This window comes from Dendronephthya gigantea, unplaced genomic scaffold (assembly GCF_004324835.1).
Source record: "Dendronephthya gigantea isolate DGI-Jeju-01 unplaced genomic scaffold, DenGig_1.0 000119F, whole genome shotgun sequence".
Lineage (NCBI taxonomy): Eukaryota > Metazoa > Cnidaria > Anthozoa > Malacalcyonacea > Nephtheidae > Dendronephthya > Dendronephthya gigantea.
In genome coordinates this window covers 585,459-597,500 of record NW_021163129.1, presented here as the reverse complement: position 1 = coordinate 597,500, position 12,042 = coordinate 585,459, and the positions used below count along the sequence as shown (strand labels likewise).

Sequence of the window (12,042 nt, the reverse complement as noted above, 5' to 3'; positions counted from 1 at the left end):
TAGTATTGTCAGTATTTAATCGCCATTTTTACAACCATGCTTTCAGCAAAGAACTTTCAGTTTCAGTTGTACTACGTACTTTATGTTTCCACTTTCAAAATTAAAAATTCCCTTCCCCCCAACGGCGATCCCAATTTTTATGATTTGTATCACAGTTGAGTAATGGAGTATCATCACAGCAACGCATACCTCAAGTACAAAAATAAGCTAGAATCTTACCTAAACAAAGTTTTTAAACCTGCGAGTAACCTACGAGTTTATCAACTTTGACTGAAATTCGTAAAATGCGTGATAACCTCTTCCCTTTGCGTGTGAGCGTGAGAAACTTTCAAAATGCGTGTGTCTCACGCAGAATGCGTGAGACTTGGAAGGTCTGAGCTACCCAATCAGGTGTTTTAACAGTGCCAGATGACTATTTACAGCCAAATGTTAGAGCAGAATGTGAAAGACTGATTCCTGACCACAAAACAATCAAACCACATGAATGCAGGGATGCATACTTGTATCTGAAACATCATTTTAATAATCAATAATAATCAACTTTAACATTTTATAACAGCCAGCAGTGAAGCCAGCCTGACTTTTAGCCATGTAAAATGCAAATTTCAATCATTATCATCATTAAATTCTTTATAAATTGATTGTTTTCACAGTCTATGAGCACAGGAATATTTGTATTTGCATGACTAAAAGTTGGGCTGGCTTCACTACTGATATAGTACACAACAATATAGTTGTTAACATGTATTTAGCATCTTATGTTTTAATATTAATTGTAATATTAATAAACCAACCAAAAGGATGCTATGGATACTACAGAAATATAAAACGATATCAACGAGGATGATACAGCACTCATTTGCATAAGTTTAACAAAACACAGTATTTGTTGCACTTGTGGTTTCTGAAAAAACGCTCAATTGCTACTGTGGACAAATTTCCACTACAAAACTGGTAATTACCATTATCATCTACCAGCTGCTCTGATGCAATTTCTGGATCATATAAAGTATGCCCTGAGCCTTGAACATCCAACACTATAAACTTTTTTTCAGACTTCACATATGTAAAGTGGGAAAAGGCCTCTGCCTTATCAGCAATTACGTTGTCATTTTCACATCTATCACCAGTGTTATTTATATACTTTACAAATTCACCACTTATGAATTCCTCCAGAGTGACAACTTCTCCAGAGGTCATCTTCCCCATGAAAACTTTGTTAAATTCAAATACTTCACCAAACTCCACCAAATTTTCTTTCTTCACTTTTTCCCGCAGTTGGCAAGCCAGATTCCTTGCAAGGTAATGCATCTGGACAGATTTCTGTGCATGTTCCTCTTCAGTTTGCTTCATTTCTTTAAGTAATTCTCTGGTATGATCTGTGTATTTCTTGACAACCCATGTTTCATCTTTAAATCCCTCAGTGATGCTGGTGGCTTTATATGCTTCACGAAAACCACCATTTGCAAATGGTTTTTCAGAAACCACAAACTCTGCCTCGCTTGGGATCAATGACCACTCCATGTACTTTAGGTCAAATTTATATATTTTAATTGTCACAGATTTCTTTTCTAACTGTGTTCCAAGTTTGAGCATATCCTTAATTGACAAACTTTTTGGATAGAATGATTGACAATTCTTTTCTTTAACTGGGCTTGGTACAGAAGTAGCCTTTTCTATACGAGGCTTTTTGACTTTTCCTCTCTACAAGTGCACAATGAACATTAATTAAAATATAATGCTGAAAACACTTCATGCTAATAATTATGCTAATGATGGCACTTGATTGAATACATACATACATATATATATATATATATATATATATATATATATATATATATATATATATATATATTATATATATATATATATAATATATATATATATATATATATATATATATATATATATATATATAATTGAAATGTTCGTCGTGAATCAGAGTGCTAAATACATAAATTATAGTAGAGCAAAAATAATAATAATAATAATATACATCTATCGCCTGATGATCGTATAAATTACGTGAAACACTGTGTAGCGATGAAATAAATATTTTAAGATTTAATCCTTGTATTATCATAAATATATATATATATATATATATATATAAATACATTTAATTATTTTTGAGCTTACATGCCATGGTGCACTTATAACCACAGTTACTGAACTATTTTACTACACACATGCAACTTTAAAGAACGGACATAATATGTACCAGTTTATTTTTACAAGTGCTTGAGAGGGTTGCTTTTCCCTTCCAAGCCCACCCACTGTCAAAAAAGGGCTAAAGGCAAAGAGTAAACCTCAGTGCTTCAACCCTTCTACTCTGCCTCTGGATCAGTATATATGTGACTCAGGGCTTGAAAATGTAGGATAGAAAGAGTAAAACATAAAAGAAAGATTTAAATTACTAACATCACTTGCATTAAGCTCTTCAACATCGGGATCTTCATCTTCAACTACCGTTGCTTCTTTTTTAATAAATCTGACATAGAACACTTTTAAGTCAGGAATTTGCGAAAGTTTATTGCACGATGGACCACGTTCACCTGCTAATACGTCACATACCATGTCCTTATCGACTTTCTTCTCAAAATGCTTTTCACAAGCAAAAGCTATGTTCTCTAGTGTCAATTCTTCGTCTTCGAATGGCACGTACTCTCTTGCGCCAATACGGCTGTACTTCTGTTGTTTCCCACTGACATCGGCGCTCATTCGCTGAACTATTATTTCACTTCTGACATCATCTTTTGTTCCTCCTTTACAATTCTTTCCTTTCGCGGCTCTTTTTTGTTTTTGTTTGTTTGCAAATTGCCTCCACTCAGCCATGTATAATATATTACAAGAACAATTTACAAGTTACAACATGTAAAGCACATGGCATGATTAGAGCGTAGCGGTAAAATGGAGCCCGCATTGAATCATGGTAGTGGCAGCCCTCGGCCATAGCGAATTTAACTTTCATTTTAATTTCAATCGAAATGGATATTGAATTCATTTCGATGGTTGTATTCTATAGTGATTCACTTTGTATCTTATTTTAATTTATCTTTAACTTTATTTTTATTTTCAAAAATAAATTAAATTTAAAAAAAAATGTCAGAAATGCAGAAAAACAATAGTGGCAATGCTCGGCCACCATAGACCCGGGCGTTTTTGTAGCCAATTGTGCTTCCCTTCCACAGCGGGGTCAACTCACAGTGAGAGCGAAATTTCATAAAGCTCCGGTTGAACTGCCACCGTCACAAACTTTTTTCAACTAGTACCATTACAAAACTTAATCACAATGTACTTTTTCATATACTGTACAATGTACTTTTTCATGGTTACTAGCATACTTGTTCCCAATTGGTCAATCGGTCACTGAAATGAGACACCATGTATTGGCTAATTCACACAGACAGGAAGTTGATAAATTTTTCAACAAAATTGTGCAAATGCAATATTTTATAAACACTTCCATTAAAACGACAGTAAAAGGGTTGTAATGTCCCTTAAAAACCATCATTCAAAAGGCTGAATTGTGCCCTTAACAAGGAGTTACATGTACCCTGTTTGATAGTGTAATATAAAATATAAAAGTTTTCAACCTAACATTACTTAACTTTCTTGCTTGCAGCAATGACATCTTTGTGCCACCTTCCTTTCTTTGTTATTTCTATAGTAAGGTAATAACCCATTGTACTAAATGTTGAAGCGGATGTGTTTTACTTGAATACTCAGAGATTGCATAATGGGCTTTAGATAGGTAGTAAATTCTCTTGCTATATATTCCACTTTCTTGTATTCATCTGAAGCCATCACATATACAGCAATTGCATTATTGTCATTTACATTTTCTGATTCCTCCACAAGTTTGGCAAAGATGGGTCGATTGTACTCCTAAAGATATTCATATGCCTCTTCAAGTGCATCTTGCCTACTGGTCCAATAACATGTTCCCATGACTTTGAAGGGCAGTGTGTGTTCTCCAGTGTAACTGTCGTTTTCTTCTTCAACACTTTCAACTTCCACACATGCAACAGACTTTGTGGTACTCTTTAATGGGATTAGTATCCATAGCACTGTCAGCTCTTCATTGTTCACCCTTATTGTGCAATGACTTGTACAACGAAATTTGCCTGGTTCAATGTCAATGTCCTTGTTAACAACACCACTGCACTGTATCCTGTTGCTAAGTGTATATTTTACTCTTTTGAAGTTTAATGTTATTACTGGAAAGGATGGTATTTTCCAGGGGAACCAAGCATCTTCCACTGATGAAATTGTTACTTCCATCTCTGCTGTTAGATTATCTGTAAAATAACAGAAGCATAGTCTATATGCATGTATGTATACTTTTGTATGTTTCTTTAAAATGTATTAGTATATAGTATAACCTGCCATTTGCACAAAAATTATCATAATAAGCATACAGGGTCATAACTATAGAAATAATTGGAGAGGTGCATATTCATATATTCCTGTACTGCCTGACAGATTTATTTTGTTGGAGATTGTTTTTGTGATTGCTTACAAAATAAATTTGTTGGGGAGAACACAAATATATGAACATGCACCCCTCCCAATTATCACTCTATTTACGGCCCTGTAAGCATAGAGAGTAAGCTTGAGGGGCACTTTGTCTTAAGACATCTACTCGATTAGAAAAGGGCATTTTCCTCATAGTTTTAGCAAGAGGAAACGGAGAAAACTTACTCCCTCCCTGTAGAGCTGTGCACCAGAGCCGGAGGGCCGGAGCTGGAGTTTTGGCCTATTTTGCCGGAGCCGGAGTTTGTTCAACTCCAGCAAAACTCCGGCAGCACTTATTTGTGCTGCAAACTTATTTGTGCTGCTAACTACTGTCGCACATCGGCAAAAAAACCTGAATTTTTTGGCTGGAGCTGGAGGTGAAAAAACCGGAGTTTGCACAGTACTAGCCAGGATGCAGATCCCATGTTATGACAGGAATATTCGCAGCAATCAGAAATTTACACAATTCTGTCTGTATAAAGTCTTGCAATATACAAGACTGGCATTTTTGAAGAGCCCAAATATATATTTTTACTAGGGAGTATATAGACCCCATAGCATAATTAAGGCATACAGACTTCACCTAGCCTAGGAAATACCCTGCTTGACAATGTCCTACCTTTTCTAAGTCCTACCTTTTGGCATCCAAATGCAAGTAAGTTAGAATCTTCACTAATTGCAAAATCGGCTTGCCCATCTTCAACAATATAAGCAATTTGTGCATCTGCTTCATACAGGGCAACGATATAGTTGATATTTTTATCACGACACAACTAGAACAACAAACGTACAGGTATAAAATACGAGTATAAAATTTATCAAAGATGTTAATAACAGAGAGTTCAAATAAAACTAGTGATGGTACCCTGATAAATTCAGTGGTCATAGCATATGTGATGCAAGTTGCTCCAGCCAACAGCTTGTTCGCCGTCATTACTTCGCCTTTATCTCGAAGTTCGGTTGCTTTTGCTCTGGTTTCCTCTCGGCATCTATATACGTTTATATTTAAAATAAAATCGTGGAATAAATATATTTACGTTAACACTGAACGTGTGTTTTGTGTGCATTGAAGCAGTCAATTTCTACAAATTATAATAAAATGGACACTCAAAGTAATTTACATAAAGTTGCGCCAACAAAAACAAATACTCACTTTGTCCTTTTTACGCGTTCATGTTCTTTCGCTGGTAATCTTAATCTTAATCAATAGGTAACCTTAATCTTAATCTTAATCCATAGGTATTAAGAAGATCCCACAATCTAAAATTGCACGGTATTTGCAGATTTGTACGCAAGTATTCAAAATTGCAAACATACATAAACACACGCCCCTGCACACACTGAAACACTACTGAAAAATATACCTGCTATCGTCGCCATTTTGACTGTAGCTTATAGACAGCGCTCTATGCAACACGCACAAAGCATCCACTGCAGCAGTTTGTCCTTTAAACTCGTCAAGTTTTGCTTTTCGTGTGACATCTCCCAAATACGGCAATAATGTTTTGATTCCCATTGCTTTTTTTCTGTTGGGAGCTGTTCTCCATGCGGTGTCGAATGCAAAATGAGCAATTTTTGTGATTTTACCCATAATTCCCCAGAGCGTAGTGTGCACACCGCCTGGTTTGTGACTTAGAATAGTGACATCACATATACATTTGATATATACACCTCAGTCTTTGCATCATCACTATCAATTTAAGATGCACAGATATGGAAGGAACTAGACTGAGTCCTGAAATATCAACTACTTCAACCATCTTGATCCTGGAAGCTCATTTGGAAGAGCATTGGACTAGCAAACTAAATGTCGCCAGTTTAATTCCCACGGTGGTTTTAGTTTGCATTAGGCTAGGAAAGCAAATGTCGGAGGTTCAATTTCCACATTGGTCAAGGTAATTTTTCACCGGTTGTGACTCAGAGTATCAACATCTAATATACATTTGATATATACACCTGAGTCTTTGCATCATAGTTATCAATTTATGACGCACAGTTATTAAAGGCACTAGCCATAGTTCCGAAATATCAACTGCTCAAACCATCTTCATCCTATAAGTTTATTTAGAAGAGCATTGCACTAGCAAACCAAAGATTTCGGGTTAAATTCCCACCATGCCTGGTTTGTGACTTAGAATTAGAATAGTGACATCACATATACATTTGATATATACACCTGAGTCTTTGCATCATCACTATCAATATTTAAGATGCACAGATATGGAAGGAACTAGACTGAATCATGACATGCTGCCTTGAATTTGATAATAGTAATTATGGTTGTGTTTTAGCCTGATCTCTCCCTTATTTTCTTGAAGAAAAAATTATTTGTCTTGACAAGCCTCATTGATGGTCATGTCTCTTTTTGAGTAAGGGCATTTGACCTCACCAACGCCAAGGTTATTTGTCTCACTTGTATCAGAAACAAGAAAGTCGGGACTTGCTCCCATCCAAGGGAAAGAAGAATTGACTACAAATCCGCACTTAAAGCACACACTAACACTCTTTCCCTGCCGATGTTGAAAGTTATGGTAGGCTTTTACAGCATTTTCTTCCTTATCTTTCCCCCACTTGCATGGTGCAGGGGCATTTGCATGTTGGGTTGATTTTGTTATTTTTGTCAAAATGGATTTTGGATAAATTGGATAATAGACTTTGGAAAAATTTAAACCACTGTTCACTAGATGACTGATCCCTGGTATTTTGTTCTATTTCGAGAATTTCCTTGTGTGTTATATTCCCTTGGGGTAGATGTTGTAATACTTCATCCCGAACCTTTGTATTGTAAATTATACATGCATCTTGTTTCATTTCAATACACCGTTTTTTAGATGGAAGGTTGCTATGTGATTCTTCATATAGGTGTGGCTGAAAATTATTGGATTCCAACAATTTACTAAGGTAGCTTGGTTGTGACTTATTAAGTGCAGTAGAAAGTTTTTTAATATCATCTGGTTGAATTTCTCGAGCAAAGTGTGGTGTAGGATTGGTGGTGGAACTTGAGTTGTATGTTTTGTGCTTTATGCTATTTGTGTCTTTCTCGTATGATGTTTTAACAAATTTTATATCCTCATAGAGGACTGCTTCATCACACTCATCCTTGCGGGGAACATGCCATTGTTGCAGCATTTGTGTGCATGTAAGATCATTTGGAATTTCAGACAAGTCTAATTGCTTGTATTCAATTACTTGAAACATTAGGGCTACAATGTGTTTACATTGCCAGCCTTGCATGTGCAGTTACCGTATAAAATTTCCCCAGTGTCCTGATTCAGATGAACATACACAGTGTAGACATTACATTTAATAGCAGCATTCACACTTGCTTTGATTAGAAAACAGCATAACTGGTCTTTAAATACATTTGCTTTTACTTCTACATTTTTGAATTATTTTTCCTTGAACAATCCATATCCCAATTTCTTGTGTTTGTAAGCTCCACCTGGGTTATTTTCCACACTTAACTCAGTTCCTAAGTGCTTTTTTAAAAGTTCAAATGTAAATTCAGAAAGGAACTCTAAGTTCTTTGTCCACCTTTTCAGTGGTTTTTCTGTGTTGTTCCCTTCTGAAGTGGTTGGTTCATCCTCCATTATTGTTTCAAAATACTATATTCTTTTTATTTATATAATTTTCGAAAAGTTTGCCTAGGTCAAACAGCACTTATTTGTAGTTTTTGTTTGTAGTTTTCAACATCGGCAAAAAAGTAATTAAGTATTCAAACATTGCAAATTTCCCGCCAAAACATTTAGTCTGTGTTTGAACAATATAAAGGCGAAATCAGTAAAATATTTTGCCAAGCATGGTCATTTTCACGGAGTTATAAAAGCAATACGAATTAGAAAGCAGGGCGCAAAATACAAAATCGGGAAAGGGAAAATGTCAAAGCTTATTCGTAAGTAAAAATTCTTGGGTGATTGCCGGTTATTTGGTGAGCTCACCTGTTTTTTTTTGGAGAATGAGATATTTCAAGGCATAAATATGCGAAGAACGTCTTGTTGATGCCTCACTCGAACTCCTTTTTCCTCGTTTAGAATGGACCGATTTCGCTCAAAAATTTACCTCCGCTTCGTTTGAGACCTCTATGTTTATTTTAGAATTAAATAACTCATCGATTGTAAACAAGAAGCACTAAATATTGGTAAATATCTCATCAAATAATAATCGTTCGCTCATTACAGTCGCCATGTCGTTCGATTGCAAAGTGACGACTCCTACCGTCATGCAAAGCGGGCTGCGCTAAAAGGCAAGTGGTCTATTAATAAACACCTATAAAACACCTACCTTTTGCCAATAAATCTTCAATAAAAGCTTCTAAATCGACGTCTTGTGACCTCAAAAGAACATATTGATCGCCTATGACGTAAACGGGTAGTCCATGTTTTGGATGACAAAGTATTTCCCTGAAAAATTTCTTTTTTGAGACTTTCGGCTGTTCGATAAGGGTCGAAAGATAAGAATAAAGCAAGTGCCTTGTCAAATAGCATGAAAGATTGCCGCATATCTCTTTTAATACCAATATTAATAGTACAAAGAAGTTCTTGTAATACTGCCCTCAACCCTCGAAGATTGTTTCTATGTGTAACACTCTCTGGCGTGCATTTGTTTTCGTCTATTGCTTCAATCTTTGCAGTTAATAAATCTTCTACAGCACCCAGCTTACAATTTTGCAGGGAGCCAACAACATTCGTTGACAAACGGGAGATTTCTCGGATATCAGTACGAATTCTATTGGATTTTCCATCTTTTTGCACCATCGTGATCATGAATAAATCTACATTTTAATATTTATGCGTTTATAGTACCACTATATGTAGCCTTACACAAAGTAGTTCCCTGCAACAGCTGTACTTTCAGCATGCTACGCTCTGACAGCTCTGTGATGCTGGGCTCAATCGTCACAGGGTTTTCAGAAGTCAGAACAACATGGCGGATGAGATTAGAGCATTTCTTGAGAAGAATAATCTTTCACAATATATCAACAAGTTCATGGAGCTTGGCTATGATGATTTAAAGCAACCCTTGGACATGCCGCCAGAGGAAATTAATGATGTTATGAAAGAAGTTGCGCTGTATGACAAGCCAGGTCATCGAAAACGATTTGTATCTGCTATGGAAATTTTGAGTTCAATAACCAAACACGGAGTACCAGATAAAGATACGGCAAACCAATGTACTACAACAACGTCGAGTGCTTCTCCCAATGTAAGAATGTGTAAGTGCATATATTTTAACGTGTTTTGCCTGGCGGTATTAAGTATTAAATGTATTAAAGTATTAAACTTTGATATATTTTTCTACATCATAGGTCCAGCACCAGTCAAAGATTTGTGGATACCAAATCCATTGACCACTCAAATGGAATTTTATAACAAAGTTTTATGTGAATTGTATGAAGCTGTGTTTAATCTTAATATCTCACCCTTGCAGTTCAAAAATTATTTAATAGAACAACGTGTCTCTGGATGGAAAATTCAGAAGACCATCGATTTCCTGAAGAAAAGCTTTGAAAATATTTTCAATGATGACAGCAAGGATGGCAATGCAATGAATGTGCAAAAGTTTGTATCGGAGATGACGTCTTTCAAAACTGGTGACAAGGCAAAAGCTCTGGCAGCACGAGATATAATCGAGAAGTTGCTCGTAAAGGTTAATGATACCAGCTGCACCATTTCAGAAAAACGTTCATTGCTTTTCAACAAGGCAAATGAAGTCAAGCCATGGAAGGCCAATGAACTCAAATTTTACGACAACAAATTGGATGAACTAAAAGCGATGAAGGTGAAATTAGAGGAAAGTCACACAACAATCATTACTAATTCTAATTTATTGAGCAGGAAAATATCTTCCAAATGTGATGCAGAGAAAGAATGCAAGAGAAAACAAAACCGTGCTCAAGAGAATGCACGGAAATCAATTACTACGAAAGAGAAACGACAGTTTGGAAGGGCTTGTGAAGTCACAAGGATTATCACAAGTGGCAGAATTAATTACAAGTCACTGGAGAATGGTACTGAAAAAATCTGTCAAGTTGATTTGTGTGCTGAACCTATTAAAGAACTTAAGCCAAGGTATCATATGACAGCATTGAAAACTTTAATTGCCAATAATTATTTTGAAGATGATGCTCTAGAACAAGCAAGTAAAATTGTAACTTCATTGGAGAAGCAAAAAGTATTGACAAGCCAAGAGAAAGCTAAAAACAACATTTGTGGGAAAAAACAACGTACACTTGATTATTTTGTTAAAAAACCGTTGGAAATATCACTTCTTCAATGTGACTCTATGTCATCAGAATCTGATTCTGAGGAAGGGTGATGTATATTTTTAAAAATCATACTGGTAAATATGACAGGCAAAGTATTAATGCCAATAATACTGAACTATTAAAAATATTAAACAGGATCATGTAAATTTTGATATTATGTTTGAATATATTATTTTGTTATTTTAAATGGTAATTCTTCTAATGGGATTGTTGTGTAGTAGTTATAGTATGTATTGAGTGCAAACAGGCTGTATTTTGTTTGATGGCCCATCCATTTTCACAAAAAGTAATTGATGGCCCACCCAAACTAATGAAAATAATTTCATGGCCCATCTTTATTTCCTCCGGCCCACCCTAGCAGTTACTTTATGACCGCTCCCTTAGTTTACTGTGCTATGTTTTTATCGTTATATATATATATATATATATATATATATATATATATATATATATATATATATCGGTTGAGTCCTCTCTGGACTGTAGTGTATTAGAGAAAATATACTCTGAAAATAAACATGTTGTAAACTCAAGATATGAGCTGTTAAAAAACAAGACACAATATTCAAGGTGATTTTTCGACTCTATTTCAAAGTCATGGTCAAACCTAACTATTTACAAGCATGCTACGATCTGTATACAAATTTGACAGGAAGTAATGATGACTTAAATCAGTGAGTTAATAAGAAATGTGAGAACATTGCCTCACGTATTTACATGCATATAGTGATACAGTCTATCTAAATGATTGTGCAGATACATACAATATTCAAGTCTTGTACAGTAAGATGTGAGTGCTGACTGCTGACTTAGTATTCATATATTGAAATTCAGAATCAAATGATCCAGTTAGTTGGTCAGTGCTATGACGCGGGCAATGTTAAGATGGTGCAAGCAATGTTTCAGAAGTTCACACTACTGAAGCAAAAGGATTACTCCAAATTGTCAAGGAGTTTGAATTTATTCTAGTGTTGGAGGTAAATTTTTAAAATATTTTATTGAACATTTGTTTTTATGGCTTTTAATGATATACTAATGCAATGAAGAACAGGAAATCTAGATTGAATATTAAAATTCAACTCATTTTTAGCCAATGAGAAAAAGATATATATTTCCGATAAAATTGCAATCAGAAGACTTGGACGTTGTCTCTGGCTGTGAGAAGGTGACAGATCTCCTAGCAGCAATCAAAGTTCTTCTGTGCGAGGCAAAATTTGAGTCGTTTTAAAAAAGTACCTTGGAGAGATGCTGTGAAC

At 35.4% G+C, this 12,042-nt stretch overlaps 1 protein-coding gene and 1 pseudogene across 1 annotated transcript; one reads left to right on the top strand and one right to left on the bottom strand.

Annotated features, from left to right (window-relative positions):
• LOC114535503 overlaps nucleotides 1-533 on the top strand; it is a 5,185-nt pseudogene extending 4,652 nt beyond the window's left edge.
• A 322-nt stretch (nucleotides 534-855) lies between these two features.
• Nucleotides 856-1,596, bottom strand: LOC114535502 (alpha-protein kinase 1-like). The gene has a single exon (XM_028556800.1). It carries the CDS (start codon nucleotides 1,594-1,596, stop codon nucleotides 856-858), a length of 741 nt encoding a protein of 246 aa, XP_028412601.1.
• Between the last annotated feature and the right edge of the window lie 10,446 nt (nucleotides 1,597-12,042).